Consider the following 19,394-nt stretch of genomic DNA (forward strand, 5'->3'; position numbering starts at 1 on the left):
CATGTATGGCGCTCGTTTTTTTTTTTTCTGTATTTGGACCAACCAGAAAATATGACGGTATTTAAAATATTTGTAGTTAATTGTTTGCAATTGAGATAATATGAATTTAAGATGCATGAAAATTCTTACAGCAGACTGACAAAAGTTTTGACCGAGATATCATGTGTATTTATCATCATATGGGCTGCCTCTCATGGGTCCTGTGTGTAGTTCTGCTCTTTTGGTCAATTTATTCAGACCTGATGACACCCAACTTTCCAAAGAAGCGCCCCCGCTTAGAAGAATCCTTAGACGCCCAGAACATCTTTCTCTGTTTTGAGGGCTTCGCAATGTTATCTACTCACACTTGCCGTTATTTGAATTTCATGAATCCATGTAAGGGAGAGAAGAGCACGTCACACAAACAGTTTCAATCAGTTTCTTGTAATTCTTCCTTTACTGTAAATGCTTTGGTTTATATTGCCTTAGTTTTTAGCTGGTGAGGTTGCTGTGTTTAATCCACTTTTTATGGAAGTGTTAGGAATAAACAAGTGGATTCATGAGTTGGACCCAGAGAAAGGTCGTGAGCAGATTTATGCTGGGATGAAAATAGGGCCTCTGTAACAGTTCCCCTGACTGCATTTATTGCTTACTTTAAAAAAGTAATTTCTTTATATCAGCATCAAGCTGAAAATTGCCATGTATTAGTATTAGGCTTGGTAAGCTTCTAATTCTGTGGCATTTACAGCCGGCTGTGTTTCCATGCATTTATAACGCTTTGATTCTTAAGAGCTCCTTTAATCGCTTATGCCTAGCTTGGAACATAATAAACAACTCGCTGTAGCGAAAGTGCCACATGGGGGAGATTTCTAGCAAGAAAGTTAAACGCTTCTGTCACTGGCAGTTTTGTTGCTGTGTTTTTCATGCACTGTAAGTACCATAATCTACTCTCTGAGCGTGGCTGCTGTAGTTAAAAACAGGCAGAATAGATGCAAGGCAGCGTGAAAATAAGAAATTATTGGCCCCTACAAAGACGTCACAATGGAAGCCAAGGCGGACACATGAAGCAGCGCTGTGCTTCTGCCTTTTCCTGTTGATTGAGATCACAGGATGTGTCAAAGCATTCTCAACACCCTCACCTGGCCTGCTGTCTGCGCTCCCTATCTGATGCTGTGCTCCCATGGCTGCATCAGCTGCTATCAGAACACAGTCTGGTAGATCACCCACCTCTGTATTGTCTGGCTAAACGGGTTACACAGTTAAATGCATGCTTTATGCTGAATACAGTATGTCATACAATCGAGCAACATTATTATTTCCTCTTGCATCTCCTACAATTTTCATGTGAATTATCTTCTGTCATGAGGTGGAAAGGATTGCGCCCATATTGTTATCACACGTGTTATCTTGAAGCTGCTTAAAATATATTTTTGGGGAAAACACGTTTGGCAAGTTTCAATCTATTTTTCTATCAGCATCAACCAGACATGTCTTCTTTGGGTCTGAAACATATTGACGGACGTATAAACCGCAGTCTGCCTAGGAGAGTGGGGAGCTTTAATAATGTCAGCCTGCTACCAGGTGCAGACGTGACGCAGTCCTCGTGTGAGATTGACTGAGGCGACAGGAGTAAGCAAATTCCATCTTCAGATGAGTTGTCTTAAAGCAAGATGAAAAGAAAATCACAAAAGTAAGAAAAACTGTCAGAGCTCTCATTTGTAGCGTTGGCCTTGTGCGTCTGCTTCAGAAAAGATGAAATAGAGCTAATAACATGGATTGATTTGTTGTCTTCTGAGCAAAACGACTATACAGAGCTTTTTTAGGGGTAACCTAGACCTGTATCGGTCAGACTGCAAAATAGTATTCCGAACTGTAACTGTGGTGGAATATCAAACGTGAGTTAACATACATACTGTCTCTGCACATGAAAACCAACTGATATGTTTCTGAATTTTGGCATATTAAGATCACTCTTGTTTATGGTTTCATTTTTGTCGAGTGAAAGTCCATGACTATGTAAGGAAATTTAAAAAAAAAAAAAGTTCCTACGAGCCGCAGCGATTCTTATTTGGATAGTTTTGACTTTGTTGCAATCACTTCATGTCATGGTAAATATCACTTTGGCAGTCCTTTGCTTTCTCCGTTTATTTTAGAAAACAAATCCCTTTTAGGGATAAAGCACCTGGTGGGGCTACTTAATGGAATGGCTTCAAGCCCTAGGCAAATAAACAGCTTGCATTCTTGGTGTGAGATTAGGAATGAGGCTGAGAGAGCTGGAAAGAGGTGGGTAAAAACCAAACAGAGAAAGTCAACATGTGGAGAGGAGAGAAGTGGAGGAGTTGCACGTCTTCTTGTACTTCCTATTTCAGTTTACAGTATGTACTGTATATGTATAGAGATGCATGTGAACATTGTCACGTTGTGAACTTTGCACCCAGGTTAATATTTTTTTAAAGCTTTGTGCTGAAGTAAAGCTTTTTTTTTTTTTTTTTTTTTGCACAATTGACCAGTGAGTCAGCAGTAGTTATTCATAAGTGCTGGAAAATATCTGAGTCTTTGTTTTCCACACTTCCACATACACAAACATGCAGCATTGCTTTTTCTAAACCTGGAAAAAAAATAGTTTGGTAATCAGAGCTAAAGAAAAGGGAGTGAACAAGGAGGAGAACAAATGACCAGTGAAACATAAAGCAGAGTGAGGGCTACATTTCTTTTAAATAGCTCAACATGCTGTTGAAATTAGTGAGCAATGGAGCCCTTCAAACCAGGCATATCAAATATTATCTCGGTCATTTCAGTCAATCACGAATTTGCTCATTACTCAGATTCACATATTGTTAACAAGTGGGTTCCCCCTCATTCCTTTGTTGGATTTTCTGGAAAATGTTTCAGATATTAAGATCTCTTCAAGCTAGTATCATATAGCCAATAAATCAGATGACATACATTAATATGATGTCATCCACACTTCATCGTACTCCTCCTCAGTACTGGTTTAATACCAACTACAGTGGGTAGAGTCTAATATCAAGGTCTTAGTGCCGACAGTCTGCATTTATAGTCAAATATTAATATAAATTCATCCTATTCCATCCTAGTAAGATAAGGTTGTAGAAGCTTGGTGCCATGGATAGCACTCACAAGTCCAGCTGTCCAAGCTAACTTGCTAACTGATTTTATCAAGCTAAATGCAATGTGTTTACACAGGAGGGGGTTTTAAACTTTTAAACTCCTGTTTCACAACTGTTCCTCTTTTTAAAGCCATTATCCTATAGAGTCAAGTTGAAAAAAAAAAGAGTAGTGCAGCACAAATAAAGAGCAATGACAGCTTGAGTTGTCATTTTGCAACTGTTCGCCTAAAGGGCACCACTCATCAGATAGCTTGGTATTGGTCAGTGCTGTAAATGCACAAATTATGGTCAGATTCACTATTTTTAAAGAGTACAGATTGCATCTGTGAAAATGGTAGATTAGCGTATAGGAAAGGCCAAACTGTAGAGAAAAATACATACAAATTTAAAATTTAGCCATCTTGATGTGGACATGCTCTAAGGGGGAAAAGCAAAATGCTATTTATACCCATGTGGATGTATTTATGTAATCAAATGAAAAAGGTGGAGGCATGTTTTAGTCTGATATTTATTTACAGTTTTCTCCCTCTCTCTCCCTCTCTCTCTCTGTGTTTTTTGTGCTCTGGTTTTAGCCTTGGCTCCTGCATTGTTTTCATAAACAAAGTCTCTCTGGATGGCTAGAAAAAACACAGGGCTGCTCAGTGCACTGAAAACAGGAATGACAAACACCATTAACTGAAAAATTTCCATCTCATTGCAACTATGTTATTGTTTACTTTACCATACACGTCCTAATATGGTTACCTCCCTGTCAAAGCGGACCAGAGCAGAGCCGAGGGGCCCTCGTAGGGAGACGCTTTCAGCTGCCACTTAGACAATAAGAAACAAATGTCACAGCTTGGCAAAATAGCCTGGCTTTCACAGTCTTACAGTACTTGGCCTTCTACTCTGCTTGGCTCAGGCTCCTGTGTGATATTTATCTACTCTGCACTGTTAGATGCCCTCACAATGTACCCCCAAACTCTCCCCCTCTGTGCCCCCCTCTTCTTGCCTTTTTTTTTTTCGGTCTTACTTTATTTGTCTGTATCTCTCCATCGATCTCTGTCCCTGTCCTGGTGTTAGCTATGTGTAGGTTGACTGATGGGCCTCTGTTTGCTGTGTTAAGTTATTTATCAGGGTGGGGGTGGGGCGATGTGTTTGGAGTAGCTGCTGCCCTTCTCCTTCTGGCCGAGCAGAGGCCAGTTCAGCTGCAGGTCACGCCCTGGCCTCAAGCCGATGCTGCTTTTGAACTGGAAACATCTTGGCAACGTTTAGAGACCCTTTATGATACTTGGATGAAATCATCTCACCACACAAACTCAGAAAACCCTGGGATACTGGGAACATTTTTTTTTTATCTAAAGGCAGTGGCTGTTTTATTTTGATTGTTGTGAAGTGAACATCCATTGTGCCATCTTAAATCTCGCTTTGAATAAAGTAGTGATTTAACCTTGAAGTCCTCAAAGGAAAGTGTGCATAAAATGTGTCTAAGAATCCAAAAAAGTGGATGCTGTTCAAATTACCAATCATTGGAGACTATTCTCTGATGACTATCCACAGATTGTCGGTATATAGACTATTAGGCATAGTACGTTCAAATGCACTGTCTTTTCCCTGGTTGGTGGAGGATGATGGCATCTTCACCTCAATCTTAAAATCCTCACGTTTATGATATTTGCCCAGTATTATCTGTGCCTGTGGATGAATGGGAGGACAGAGCATGAGGAATGTAGAAGGTCAGTCTGCGTGATTTACACAGTACAGAGCCAGAGAATCCTTGGGAAAATACTTGGGCCAGGATCAAACAGACGTCATGTGATATATTCTTAACACTGACCTTTAAATTCATGCATTTTACTTAGGCCCTCTAGCAAATGATGCTCTTGATGTAAAACAATTTGGATTTTAATGTTTTGAAAACTCAGATTATTACGTGCTGGCATTGTTGTTTTAATAATGTGTGCTGTTTGCATGATAGATGGATGAATACACCGATGGATTCAAGAGTAAAACCAGCATCTTTTTTTTGGATTCTTGGAAAAAAAATTTAGATACTTTTCATCTGACTGGCAAAATGCCACTGAGTAAATACGGAGTGTTTGATGCCTGTTTAGTATACACACAGAGGGTGCTTTAAGGAAGTGCTGAAATAATTATCTATTAATTGACATTTTTAACTTGCGATGATTACAGTGATAATTTTGTTCTTCGGCTTTAACCATAGTCCAAAGAACATGCTGTTCATTAGTTTGTCAGTATCTGTTCAAAACGAACTATAATTTCTTTTGCAGTTATATTTTGTTGATAAGCTAATGGCACTGACCTTTTGTTTTTTTCCATCTAGGGGGAAAGACTATCCCCTTTTTGACGTTAATGAACTTTGTGAAAGGGTTGTTTACTGGCTTCAAGGTCGGTTTCTGAGAAGGGCAGCAGATTTTCTTGTAAACATATTTACAGCCAAAGATGTGTAAACACTGTAAACGTATACAGGTGCAGCAGGGGCAATACTGGCATATTTTCCCTTTTTTTTTTTTTCCCTTTCTTGTTTTGTTCCTGACCTTTCCCCTGTGACACACACATAAAGGCTGCTGTGTGCATATGTGTTTATTTCTGGAGGCACTTTAAAGTAATATAACTAAGCAACAAAAAGCTGAAAAAAAAAAAAAACTCTTAGAAAGTGTAATGATGTGCCTGCTCACAGTATAAAGCTGAGTGGAGAGAGAAGGACAGGACAGAGAGATACTAAGGCAAACGCAGGACTAGTGGGGGTATTAAATATGAATTAATGGAATGTTGCTCAGGCACATCTCTGGGTGTAGTGTAGTGTTGAAAAATAAAATTTATGTTGCCAGCTACTAGCCGTGAAGGTGCATTTGGACTTAGTATCCTTTAATTAGAAGTGAGATATTAGCATTTCATAGGGCTTTATGCTGGGTGAGGGGATTGGCCGGCCACCGCGCCTTCATTAGCCAGCTTCTCTGTGTAATGAGTGCCGTCATTAGCTGATGAAGTGGATTTGCCCTAGCTCTACCTTGAAAAGCACATCTTTTACATACTTGCAAGGCATAAGGACTTTTAATGGATTTCTTAATGAATAAAATAAGCTGCCACTTCTTTAAAATTTGATGAGTGCATTTCTGATAATGTACACCACCTAGATGCTGCCTTTTTCTTGAGTCATTAGCAAAGGAATAATGTGATATTTGTGATAATAAAGGAAAATTAGAAAACGAAGGTGGTAGACAAAAAAATAAATAAATTTGAAATTCTATCAATAATATGTGGACAATGAAACATCAGAAGGGTGACTTTCATTCATAGCCACATGAACTAAGGTGTGTGTGATTCCTGTCAGAGGTGTGAGGACGTTCTCTCCGAGCTACAGTGCTATATGTTAAAACTCAGCATGTTTATCAGGGAGAAAGGCAGGACAGCTATTAGATAAACCTGACTGCAAATTACACATGCGGTTGTGCAGGACTGAGTGCACATTCAACAACATTCAAGAGTCAGAGCGGAGGTGTTTTTTTGTGATATGGAAGCCTCCCTAAGCCTTTGGCTGCGGCTCCATTCTCAGAATCAGCCGTGAAGTGATTAGTATTTTATTGATGAGCTCCTGAAGTGGCAAGTGTGGGAAATTGGATCTTTGATCTCCTGGAGTTTGGGAAACATATTCTGAGTGTGTGGAGCTCTTCAGGTAAAACACCCCCATCCTAACAAACATCACTATGACACATATGCACACACACACATACACACACACACACTGACAGACATGTCATTTGGGAAGGATATTCCTCCCCTTCTCCAAAACACATATTTGTTTTGGATGTTTTCACTGAGAGTCTACATGGTGAATACAGATGTTCATTAACAAAATTGGGTATTTGTTTTAAACTTTAACCAATCACTTTGATATGCTAATTACAGTGTAATTTAATTTGAGCCCTGTAATGATGATGCTGTTATTATGGACATAAATGATGCAGTTAAGCTGAGAGTAATCTCATTTGCATACTGTACATGCCAGTAAATTAAGCCCTTTCCTGCGTTGCTTCAGCTTTAATTTTCCACTCCTTTTCACACAGCATCCCTCAGCCCCTGTGCCTAATAGCAGGCCAGCTTGTTTGATGTGGAGAGCCGCTTCCTCACACTAAATCTAGTCACAATATGTAATACATAAAGGCTCTCATTATAACTCTAAGTGCTCTTTCAAGAAGTTGGTATTAATAAGCAGGCAAGCTTTTCATGCTTTGTAGTGATACACAAAACCAGTTTTTCCCCTCATTGTAATCACCTTCAGCATTCCTTAATCTGCATTGGAGAAATAAACTATCATGGTTATGATAATGATGTACCTAGTAATAGTTAAAAAGCTCCTAATCATATTGTATACATCAGCTGCTATGTGTTGTATGTGTTGATCAGAGTTGTCTTCAAAGAGGTGATTGTATTTTGATATTTCTGCTTTGAAAAAAAGATGAAGGGCATTTGGATGGGTTTTTTTTTTGTTGTTTTTTTTTTTAACTAACATTTTTCTCCCTCGTAAAAAAACCCTAATTGAAAAATATGGCCTTGTTGTATGTTTAGAGCAAATAATCTGGCTTCTTTTCTTTGCACAAATGCTTTTTGATGTCTGTATAAAAGAGGCATATTTCTGACAGAAGGACACGGCCGGCCTTGATAAAAGCTCACGTCTTCATTAGAGGAGCAGCACCTTGTGGTGTCTGATTGTATGATGTTTGCAGTGAGAAGGTAAACATGTTTGTCACACAGGGGTGTATTTATGCTGATCAAACATGTCAGATGGGCCATGGTGAATGTTAAGGACTTTGGCTTGCCACAGGGCTCAGCAGCTCTGTGAATGTACAGCCTCACAATGGTCTAAACTCGCCTTTGCAGAGTCCGAATTCCCCTTTGCATTTTGAAGGTGGGTTTGGAGGGTGGTTTATGGACGTTAACACTGACAATACAATTGCCCTTCACTGAGAATACACCTCCATTTTGTGCCATAAAGAATATTATTTTTCTGCCAGCCAATTTTCTCTGTTAGTCTCTAATTGGCTGCATAAATCTCAGCCATTGAGGGTGAGAAATGTTGCAGTGTCACACAGTGTAATCTTCACCCTTATTTACCAATTCATTAAGATTCATTGATGCAGGATCGGTGAGAGGAAATGACAACATAAATCAGGCCTCCAACATAATGACCCTAATCAGTTGGGAATTGCGGAAAATGTCATGATGAACTATGTCCTTGTATTAGTGCCACTGTACATTGTCATTGTCCTGCTTTATGAGGGGGACGCATCTTCCTGACATGGGCTGTATTTAACAAAATAAAAAAAAAAGAACTGTTAAAACCTGATTCCATTAAAACTCAGAAATTCATGTAAAGTCCTTTTTAGTATTTAACCCTTTGCCCTTTATCTTCAATTTAACTGCCTAATGGAAGGCACAAACTCCCTTCCTTTTTAACCCTCTCTGTGCTCTCTCTGGGAAGCTGAGGCTTTTAAAATAATAACATCCTCCTTAGGATTAAGCGACCCTTGTATCATGCTGAGGAAGAACTGCTCCTTCAGAAGCAGTGAATCACACTTTTAAGCAGCCACTGAGCACTGGCAGTTGTAGGTGAGACACTATTGAAATAAAATAGTAATTGCATTACCATGCCATTACTTGCGTATAAAGGTTAATGATTGTGTCAGGAAAATCAATAACCTAACTTAATCTCTGTGTGAGGAAGTCTAAACAAAAGAAGTGGGAGACCTCCACCTGCTGTGCGTTTTTTGTCTGGAGAGAAACATTTAACCCTGATAACAATCATTCACATACTGATGCAGGCCTTACAGATTCCCCTCAGTCATCATGCTTGGTACTGAGAAAGGAATTAGAATAAATGCGTCAACCACACTTGATGACTTACTCGACTGTAATTAGTGGCTTACTTTGTGTGCAGAGCTGTGGTGTACCACAGGTCTGTCTTGATGATTTAACAGAGCTGACAAGATTTTTCCCCAAAAATATTAGGCTACATGTTGTCAGCTCACTGACAAAGTGTTCACTCTGGTGGAGTGACATCCACCAAGAACACAGTAATTCTACTAATATTGTTCATTGAGTTAGCACATAATATTAATTAGACATGTTTGCTAAGGCTAACCTTGGTTTACCTAGGAAAATGCATCTGACACATTTCCTGCCCATGAGTTTGCATCCCCACACCCATGGGAACAGCCCTTACAAGAATCCCAGTAAAAATAATTAAAAATATATGACACACTTTAAGTAATGGTAAAAAAAACAAGTGCTTCTGTAGCGCCCTGAAGATGGAAGGTGTATTTTTCTTTGGGTATGCATATTTGACATGTCTGATTGGTAAGATGAGCTTGAGGGAATGCCTGCATTTTCCTGTGCATCGAGCCCGTGGTCAGAAAAAGAGGCCCCTCGTCTCCTGGTGTCTGTCCTCTTGCTGTAGTGTTAATGGGCCTGAGCCACATGTGAGTGAGATTATCAAAGTCAAATGAAGGAGAGTCGCTGAGAAAATGTGTGGCAAACTACTCCTAAAAGGGGCTCCACATCCCAGAATTACTATTCCATTCATGTACAACCAGATTTAAACTCATTAGACTTCTCTATTTACTTAGTCTCTATCGGCCCTACTTGCACTAAAAATACCATGGCCTGCCTTACTTTGGCACATTCCGTCATTGTCTGTGCACAGCAGGCCGTTACACCGAGGTGTTTCTCGGATGGCTCCATGCAAAGGAGACAAACTGGTTTGTGTATTTTCTGAAATTATCTACTCAGCTTCTCCACTGGAGTCTGCCTTGTAGTAGCCTTCTTATTGTTAATTTATCTGAGCTTGTAGCGTGATAATAGGTTGATATTGATATGAATCACCACTGCTTTGATGTCATTCTATTATAGTGTTGTAAATACGGGTTTTGCACCCTTGGTCATATTTTATCCCTGTCTTTTAGTGGCTTAACTGTTGTTAGTGACTAAATGAAATGAATATGTGGAGACAGGAAACTATGGATTCTGGGTAGGGAGGCTCACTGGATAGCTTCAGCTCAGCAGATGGCAAGTTGTATGCATGAAAAATTCACGGTCAAGGTGACGTACAGCTTGAAAGTCCCCACACTACGTTGTCTTTCATAATCGCTGCTTATTTTTGGACAACAAAGTGTTTGATCTAGCAGATGGTGTAAATTATAATCTGTTGAAGTCATGCATAAATCGCATAATGAAAGCCATACACCTTGATTTATGATGGACAACATGTTTTGTTCCATTCAATTCCATATCACTCTCTTTTCGCTGTTGTTTCACTCCATACCCTGATGTTCCAGCTCTTGGAACCCTCAGACATCCTTTGTTATTTCCATGAAACCGGTTACTGAATAATTGAACAAAGTAAATGTTTAACATGTTTTTACAAGTTCCTTGCTGCACTGTTGTGAAGAGCCACTGTTTGTGGGATCTGGAAGAAACACTCTGTTGCTTTGTCGTGTCTCCACAGAAGACCACCTCACAGGCTACCCACCCCGCCATAGCCCATCTTGTTCTCATTCACGGTGGCTTGCTAGCAGCTGCAACACACCAGCTTAATGCATCTTCAAATGTCAGAAGAATGACTTTTTGTTTACCTCCACTTCTGCCTTTCTGTTTATTTTAGCTGCAAAGCTGAATTTGCATCGACCTTGATTCTCCTAAATCCTGGCCCCCTCCCCTCCCCTGTTTACACTATGCCTGCCCCGAGTGTCACCTAGGAAATCGGCTGATCATTCCACCTGGTTAATATTAAATGACTCCTGCAAGGAGATGTATTTGTTCATAAACACAAACCCCTGCTTCTCCTGTTTACTGTAGCCATGGCAGCAATCACTTTTCAAACAAACAGCTGCTTTGTTTGCCAGCGTGAGTGGTCTGCTTATACCTTGTACAAGGTCTGGGAAGAACTTTGAAAACGCTTCTGCATCTCATGTGCTACATGGATACGGGGTTTGCGGTATTACTTGCAGGAGGTGGGGTGTGTATTCCTACTGTATTGTTACAGTAGTCTGGAGATATACTTTGCTTATCTGTGACTCGGTTCAAGCTGACAAGATTACATAGTTGTTTGGTCTGACTGTGAATTCTCTTGCCAGAATGTCATCCCTGCCATTAGCTCCTCTCAGCTCGGACCGGCAGCTGAGCTTTGTTTTGTTTTTTTGTTTTTAAATATTTTTTTTTAATGCCTGAGGTAGTTTGCAAAAGTCCCCTTTTTGCAGATAATACATGGAAGGGTGTGGTACTACAGTTTGGAAAGGTTGTTGGGATTTAGCCCAATTTCTATGTCTGTTGTCCAGTGAATGTTTCCAAGAGTAGTTTGTTATCAATGATGAGGACTGTGATAATGGATTATTTAACATGCAGCTTGTGTTTGTCTTTCGGCTTTCCCCAGAATCAGGAGCCAAAATACAGCAAAACATAAGACTCTTAACAAACCTTGAGAAGTGCTCTGTTGTTGCACCTTTGGTACACGCTGATGTGTTGTCTAGTCTAGCAACCAAGCCGAACCTAAACAGCTCCAAAGTGAGCCTCACCCCATTGTCTCCTCCTTTGTGTGTCTTTATCTCCCACCCAAGAAATGTTGTGCTTTTGTTGTGTGCTTGTGTAAACAAGGCCTGTGTGAGAACTTCGGCGAATCGAAGCAGGTGGCCACTGAGACTTTACTGTCATGAGCATTAAAGAAAAATACAACATGGAGAAGGGTCACAGCACAGCTGCGCGGGCTAACCCTACCTTGAATCTACTGCTGACTTGTTTGAGCTGTTGAATTCCAGGCAAGCATGACAGGGGGACAGGCATTATATTATATTTCCAGTGAGGAGGTGGGTGGGGGAGGGAGGGAAGGAGAGAGGAAGAGGCAGTTTTGATGAGCTCTGGCCACCGGCTGCTCTTAACCTTCAACCTGTCTGGTCAGGTGGGAGACACATGTGACTCGTGTTTGTACTGTTCTCCCCATATTTCACTCAGGGAAAACAAAACAAAGTGTAAACAAACAGAAACTCTGACCTTTTTTTATTATCCAGTGTTTGTTCCAAACACTTGTTTTGTTTTGCAAGCAACTCCCCCTCCCTGGCCCCCGAAGAACAGACAGGCATCTAATAATCAACAGCACAGTCAGTTCTTTTTGTACAAACTGGGCCTTGTTTTGATCTCCTTGAATTTCCATTATTTTGATTCTTTTTCTTTTCTTTCTGTTTTTCTTTTTCTCAGGAAAAAAAAGCTGAGATGCACCATTAATAATACGTCTCCTTTTGTGTGTTGTTTCACGTTGAAATGTTTGCATTTGGAACATGAAGACGTATGTTCTTAACCCCAGTAGCTACACCCGTTTTAGCAGGACACTTGACCCATAATTATAGCTGAATTTATGCAAGTTTTATAAATGGAAAGGATGGAAAAACTTTAGAGTCATAACAGGCAAGGCTTTCCCCTGAGCAAAGTGAAAATAAATAGATAGATAAACAAACGCAGGGCCAAGTCACATGGCTGCGTTGCCCAGGCTCCAGCTGATGATGGTGTCCCTGCCTCAGTGCTTCGCAGATTAACATTGTTATCAGCACAACTCTCTAATAAGGCTCTTTCCTATCTGCTTGATATTTATGATGGATAATGCCCATTTTCCATTTTCTTTTTTCTTCCAGTTTTTTCACTTGTGATATTGCAGCTTTGAATTATTCTGTGGTAAAATTAATGAGAAAGTAGATTTATGGGTTTCATTTGTTTGTCAATTCGAAAATTAATTGGGTGTTAATTTTAGCCATCCCCTCATCAGTGCTGGTTCCAAGCATGCGTGCATTACTTTGCATTCATTGTAGCCTTTCTCTCCTTTATTGTGGGTCACTAGTTTTGCATACATTAAAATAGCCCCGCGGCTCATTCTCTTGATTACTTTTGGAGATGCCATGCATTTGGAAATTTACGCCCTTCCCGTATAATTATGAACATTTTGCATGGAATGACAGTGCATGTATAATAGCTATTACTTTCCTTCCCTTTTATGTAGCTTTGGAAAAAAAAGAAAGCAAGACCTTTTTTTCTGCATCTGGAAAAAAATGTCTTTTATTTGAAAAATAAGTGGGGTTGAATAACGTCAGCACATGGTTTATTTCAAATGGCATTTAATTTCACCCGAGAATGTGCGCTTCTAATTGGTGTCTCAGAAGAGGAGTTGGTGTGAGCAAGAGCCTGCAGATAGAGTTATGGCTGGCTGCATCCCGTCCCACAGTATTCCTCTTGCGCACTCCTTGTTTAGAAAATCCCATTATGGAGGGAGGCCGTGCCAGACTGTAGGGGTGAGCCGGGTCAACATCTGTCTGGAGGCAGAGGGGGGCCGGCTCTAGCCTGAGCTTAGAGAACAGGGCCTGTAGGCTGGGCGTAAGCTGCTCAGACAGGCCTCTGAGTGTGGGGGCGTTGTGACACACAACTGAACCAGCACAGGCCACAGTGTCAGATGACTCACTCAGTTATGCTTCTTGCAATAAGGGGTTCTACACAAGAAGATGTGTAAACCATTTTTGTTCTGGTGATGTTTTAGCTGACCATAGCAATCTCACAACTACTGCTCATGATACTGATCACTGAGAACCAGGATTGAAACTCAGAGTGCTGCTTATTGTGCTGTTTATTTTTTTAATAATCCAATGTCTAGATTATTATCTCACCTATGCTCTGTAAATATTCTTATGTGACAAGTTGTCAACTCCAATTTCCTATCTGTCAGCCTGAGTGTATGTCCCCACGGTGTCTGAGTGTGTGTCTGCATCTTGTTTAGATTTGGATCCCGGGAGACACTGTGCCTGTGTAGCTGAGCACATATTAACTCACGCTGGCCCTTCTATTACATGCCTTGAATGCAACACCATAAATCTGCATTTAGTTCCATTTTCACCTTCTTTCATGATGAGGCCCAGTGTTTTAAAGGCATTTATTCTGCTTCATATAAATAATTAATCAGCCAAGTTAATTTGCTTCTGCCTGACTTGGTCAGCTTCATTAACCGCCCTGGAATTGGGAGGCTAGACGTGTTGTGCCAGTGAGGCCTGCGACCAATGCACAATAGCTGTAAATCATTCCACTGATTTGAGAAATACAGGCACAGATATGCACCAGTGTCACTGGCAGTCATCACCAGAGAGACAGAAAGGGGGTGGAGGGAAAACAGCATGTCTGTCTGGCTTTTGTGTATCCAAAAGCAGAACAGAGGCTGTAAGATGTAAACAAAAAGCTGTGTATGCCCATTTAACACTGTTTACTACTGTCATATTTTTACAGAAAACAAAAACCATGCAATGGTACAGAAAACTACACTTCTAGCATTTGTATTTGCATTTGTTCTTCTTTTTTGTTAGACTAAGTTATGGAAGACAACACTTTTTTCCAGCATCTCAAAGAGGTTTATTTATATTCAGACCTGTATTTTGGTGTTAATTGAGCAACCCTGAAGGATTTGACTGTTTTTGCTCAGCCTCAGATTGGATGTTTCTCATGGAGATCCTTTGGCAGGCCTAGTTAGGTTGCCCTGTTTCCCATTAAAAAGCCATTCTGCCGTGGTTCTTCTGGGAGCCATGCAAGTAAATATATCCATTTCCATAGAAAGTGTTTTGTTTTGGAGGTCCAGTGTTTTCTTGGGCTCCTCTGCTCTCACTCAACTCAGGTTGGGTTCCTCTCTGATGTGTTTTAGACCCTATCCCCTCCACCACACCCCGGCACATACCTCATAATGGAGAACACAAACAGAACCTGAGTCCCACTTGCTTTTCTTCTGCCCAGTATGGACTTGTCATCTGCAAAGGATCTGCACCGGAAAAGACAAAACAAAGGAGCAGTTCATTACTCTGTGGAGACAGAGTCTGTGAGAGCGTGTGCATGTGTGTTTGCCTCACTGCATATGCTACAAGTAAACAAACAAGACACAGGGAAGCACAAACCAACAGGGAAACCTGCAATGAAAGTGAAATTGTGTGGGAAGGATATGACAGATGTTTGTAGTTTGGCCCGGAGTTGAAATGCGACCTCAATGCTGTGTGTTTTAACAGCTGTTTCTCTCCGTCTCTGTCCCTGTTTTTTCTCTTTCTGTGTCTTCTTTCAGGTTTTTAAGACATGATGCAAGAATCTGGGACGGAGGCGACAAGCAACGGACCAGCTAATCAAAATGGAGGAGCTAGTGTGGAGCCCATGTCCAGGGAGGGACGACCTAAGAGTGCCACGCCGGCAGTGGAGGTGACTGCAGCTGACCTTCTGCATCTCCAACAGCATCAGGTAGACCATCTTCCCTTTCGTACCTGTCTTCACCTTATTAAGCCATGTCAGCAGCAGGCCCAATGCTCCTCTTAAAGTGCCACTTAATATTTAATTTCACCTCAAAGTACATCTAGTACATAAACACATTATTATTATTATTTATGTATATTGAGGCCCTGTTTGAATATTTAAAGAAGGGGAAGTGCTCTCTCTGTATGACTGTGTTTAGTTGTGAATGTGTTTATCATAGCATGCAGCATCTGCATTTTGGTGAAATATTTATAATGGCTTTCTGACATATTCTAAGTATGTAGGTGCCACAGGATTTTGTAGACAGTTAGGAAACCATGACATCCAATAGGATGACAGCATTTTCCCCTGGCTCTTTGTAAACACACCTCACACTCACGACTAATGCCACACTCTGCTGTGTTAACCAATGAGGTATGGAGAAGCACGCCAGCGTTATCGTCGGCGAAGCCCACAACATATTCACCATTGCAGACTTGAGGCAAACAGACAAGCTCTTTCTGTTGGTGTCAGCATTATGTGTGGCACACGACAGTGTGTTTAAGGAAACAACATTGAAAAGATCAGTGTGTCTTCTGCTATCTCAGTCTATCCGACAGGATGACTAGACTTGTTGTCAGGATCTGTTTGGTGATGATGCACAGGCTCTGTGCCACTGTCTGTTGTCAAAGCACATCCATCAGCATTTGTACAAGGAGGGCAACAATGCTGCAGCATGGAACATGGGGGATATGACACTGTAACATATAGAGCTGAGCAATAATTCAATATTATCATTTATCATCTTTCAACAGTAATGATGTGATGTTGTGACATTGTGATAAATAATTCTGTAGTCAGAACTGATGCTAAACAGCAAATTCATTCATATCTTATTTTGACAACAATATAAAAACATGAGAAATCTGACATTATGATTAGTCGTATCTTTTAATTATGTCCTGGTTACCAGGTTTTGTGAATTACAGAAGTTGACAGATGCAGAAGATCAGATGTGATGCATTTAGATGTGGTTGATTTACATGTTTTTGTGTCTTGAAATAGGATTTAATGGTTAATCATATTCTTAGGTTATAAATGCAGGACAATACTGGAAGAAATAAATACATAAACAGATGTTCAGTATGTAAAAAAGGCATGTCAGCAGGCTTCCTGCTCCTCACTTTCAGGGTTAGGCCTTTAGGCCTGAGCAGATCTGCTCTTCATCCCCACTACCCCAGTTCCAGACCCCACTCCCAAGCCCCACCTCCCAACTTTTTTTCCAGCTCAAAATGAGAATGTCGTCAGTGAGAAAATCACAGCCATACTGAATTCATTACTGCAGTAGTCACACAAAACCATGGATAAAATTTCAATAACTGCAGGCCACAGTTGAGTAAACAGTTGCACTGAAACTTAATTCCTGTTGACTTTTCCTTCATTCTTTGCCAGAGGCACATTCTGATTCGCTCTGCAAAGACAACAGGGTTACAACTTTGACGAATGTAAGGCAGGGGGGAGGGAGAGCAAGAGCGAGAAAAGTGTCATGGATGTGCACTTGACACCAAGAAGGGATGGAAATAAAGCCTCCCCGCTGGAATAAAGTCCAAGTGTGGTCCCTGTTTTCTAGTCATCCAGAAAGAACCATTACTCTCCGGGATCTGCTCTGACATTAAAAGGAAGGAAAATCAAGCAAGTCTCTCTTTCCCAATTCTCTGTATTACAGTCACACTTTCTGCCCTCTACTTTCTACTGCAGTAAATAGCGAGCACTTTTTGTTTTATGCTTTTTGAACAAATCCACTTGTTAATTTGTGTGGTCTAGCATTCGAGTTGTGACAGAGGGAGGCCTATTAATTGCTGTGTGTGATAAATGGCACATAGATGTGGATAGAGGACAAGATGTCTCATTCTCAGCTCCTGACACTGGCTTTTGATAGGCTACTTACAAGGGTAGTGTTACTAGGAAGGCAGGAAGGCAGGCAGGCAGGCAGTCTTTTTATTCTCCCATTAGACTAGCCCAGGATTTTCACTCATGCACCATGAACCATGTTAATTGTCCCCAGGGCATTACGATCTTCGCTCAATTACTTGATAACTTTTTACTTTTGTGGCATTTCACAGTCTTTCTTTTAAGTTTTATTTGCAGCTTGCACTAATATGCCTCTGACACACTGAGAGGATTTTTTCAATTCTTTGTTCTCCACAAATCATCCAAGATGCTATTACCTCTTTAAGTGATGCTAAAAACAATCTAAAATCTGCTTTGACTCAAAGCTCAAATGTCTGAGAGTCCCCTGAGTGAGCGGGAACAACAAACCTGGCAGTGGCATATCATTTATTCTTATTACGGAACATAACTATGAAAGACAGTCCTCATTAATAAAGATGGGGGATGAAATAATTGTAATCTGTTTGATCATTTTGATTCTGACAGGGGAATTCATCTTGTAGACTAGTCAGATTTGGGGGAAGTGGACCATAAGCTTGATTTAAGTATCTCTATTAGTAAGTCAAATACTGTTTGTTAGGAACTATGGATGAAAAAAAGCCACCGTCTCTCTTCTCTTTCTCTCAGAGAAGCTGTGGAAATGCACTTTTTGAGGAACTCCAGAGATAGCTGTTGTAATGGTTGGACGTTATGTTGTTGTGCATCTAGTTGCTGAGCAGGCTGCACCTAGTTGTTTGCAGTTGCCTGTGTATAATATATGAGTGTCTCCTTTTTTTAGAACACGAATATGATATTTTTTTCATAACATAAGGGTTTGCCCTGAATCTGAATATGTTGATTTTCTCTGTGTTTTTGTTTGCATTGCAGAAGTTGTGGTTTTAACGTTATCCATATGAGGAAGTGAGGATACTGTAGGAGAGAAAATACAACAAAAACAATAGCATGAAAGGGCTTTTGCAATAACCTGTTTTGTTATTTTGTGATTTACATGATTTTGCAACAGGAAGTTATGTTGTGTAGCTGCGGTTGTCAAATAAACACACCGTTACAATAATTATGTCAGGGACTTTGTATTAGCGGTAGAGCTGCTCCTGTTATGTTTGATCATATTCTCTACTACATGTGTAACATCTCACATGTTTAACCATTAATAATTGCTCTACTTGAAATTTGATTTAACTTATACAACTGTCTTTTAAAGTGTCCTTCAAATACCAGCCTGTCTCTTCCTCTCAGTGATACAGTACAAATGCGCACCAACAACTACACATCCATCCAGTCAAGCAAATGCCTTTAAAGCATTGTTTGTCACCAGATAAGCCCAGCCAATTCTAGATTTAGTTTCTTCTCTGTGTGGTTGATGTGTCCGTTGTGTTGCGTGTACAGAGATGAGAGACTTACACGCAGCACAGTAGCCACAGAAAGAGCTGAGCGGGCACAGGTTTCCTGTTTGCATAATGCAAAGCTTACACACTCCCATGTGGGGGCTTGAGAAGGTGAAAATGCATGTCTCAGCCACCGTCACAGGGTTCTGTCATGCAAAGCTTCAGTTGCAGGACAAACAGTACACATATGAACATGGGCATGCTCAGGCAAAATAGAGGCCCAAAAGCCAGACCTGGTAGTGTAAGGCCTGCTGGTTTCTGGTGTTCACTCCACATTATGGGATAATGGTCAGACTGAGAGAGTTAACAGCAGCAGGTCAGAGAGGAGGGCGGGACATTTGCTGCCTCAGATCTCTGCTAATCACAGGTAGTATGCTGCTGAGCTGAGGGCAAGAAGGAGAGAGTGCTGTGCCTGGATTGAAATACATACATTATAGTGTTTAACAAGAAGAACTCAGCCTTATCACCACACTTTTGAATTGCATTTTGCCACTATCTCTGTATTTACTCAGAACTATGACAGAATTATATATCTGTTCAGCGCAGTGCTGAACATTTGACATGTGTGATAAAGGCTTCTTTGCTTCAGGTATGTTTTGACCAATAACAACTGTGCATTATCCTACTGAATGTGTGCTTCCTTCCTGAGCCTTGTCATCTCACT

At 40.7% G+C, this 19,394-nt stretch overlaps 1 protein-coding gene across 7 annotated transcripts in view; it reads left to right on the forward strand.

The window, feature by feature from the left end:
• foxp1b (forkhead box P1b) overlaps positions 1-19,394 on the forward strand; it is a 139,613-nt gene that overhangs the window by 49,561 nt on the left and 70,658 nt on the right. For 6 of the 7 annotated variants that reach the window (XM_026347154.1, XM_026347150.1, XM_026347149.1 and 3 more), the window contains one exon: positions 15,235-15,404. In XM_026347154.1, the coding sequence (XP_026202939.1) occupies positions 15,246-15,404 (159 nt within the window). In that variant the 5' untranslated portion in view covers positions 15,235-15,245. Of the gene's footprint in view, positions 1-15,234; positions 15,405-19,394 lie in introns of those variants that run through there. The other variant, XM_026347152.1, reaches the window with a different exon arrangement.

This window comes from Anabas testudineus, chromosome 5 (assembly GCF_900324465.2).
Source record: "Anabas testudineus chromosome 5, fAnaTes1.2, whole genome shotgun sequence".
NCBI lineage: Eukaryota > Metazoa > Chordata > Actinopteri > Anabantiformes > Anabantidae > Anabas > Anabas testudineus.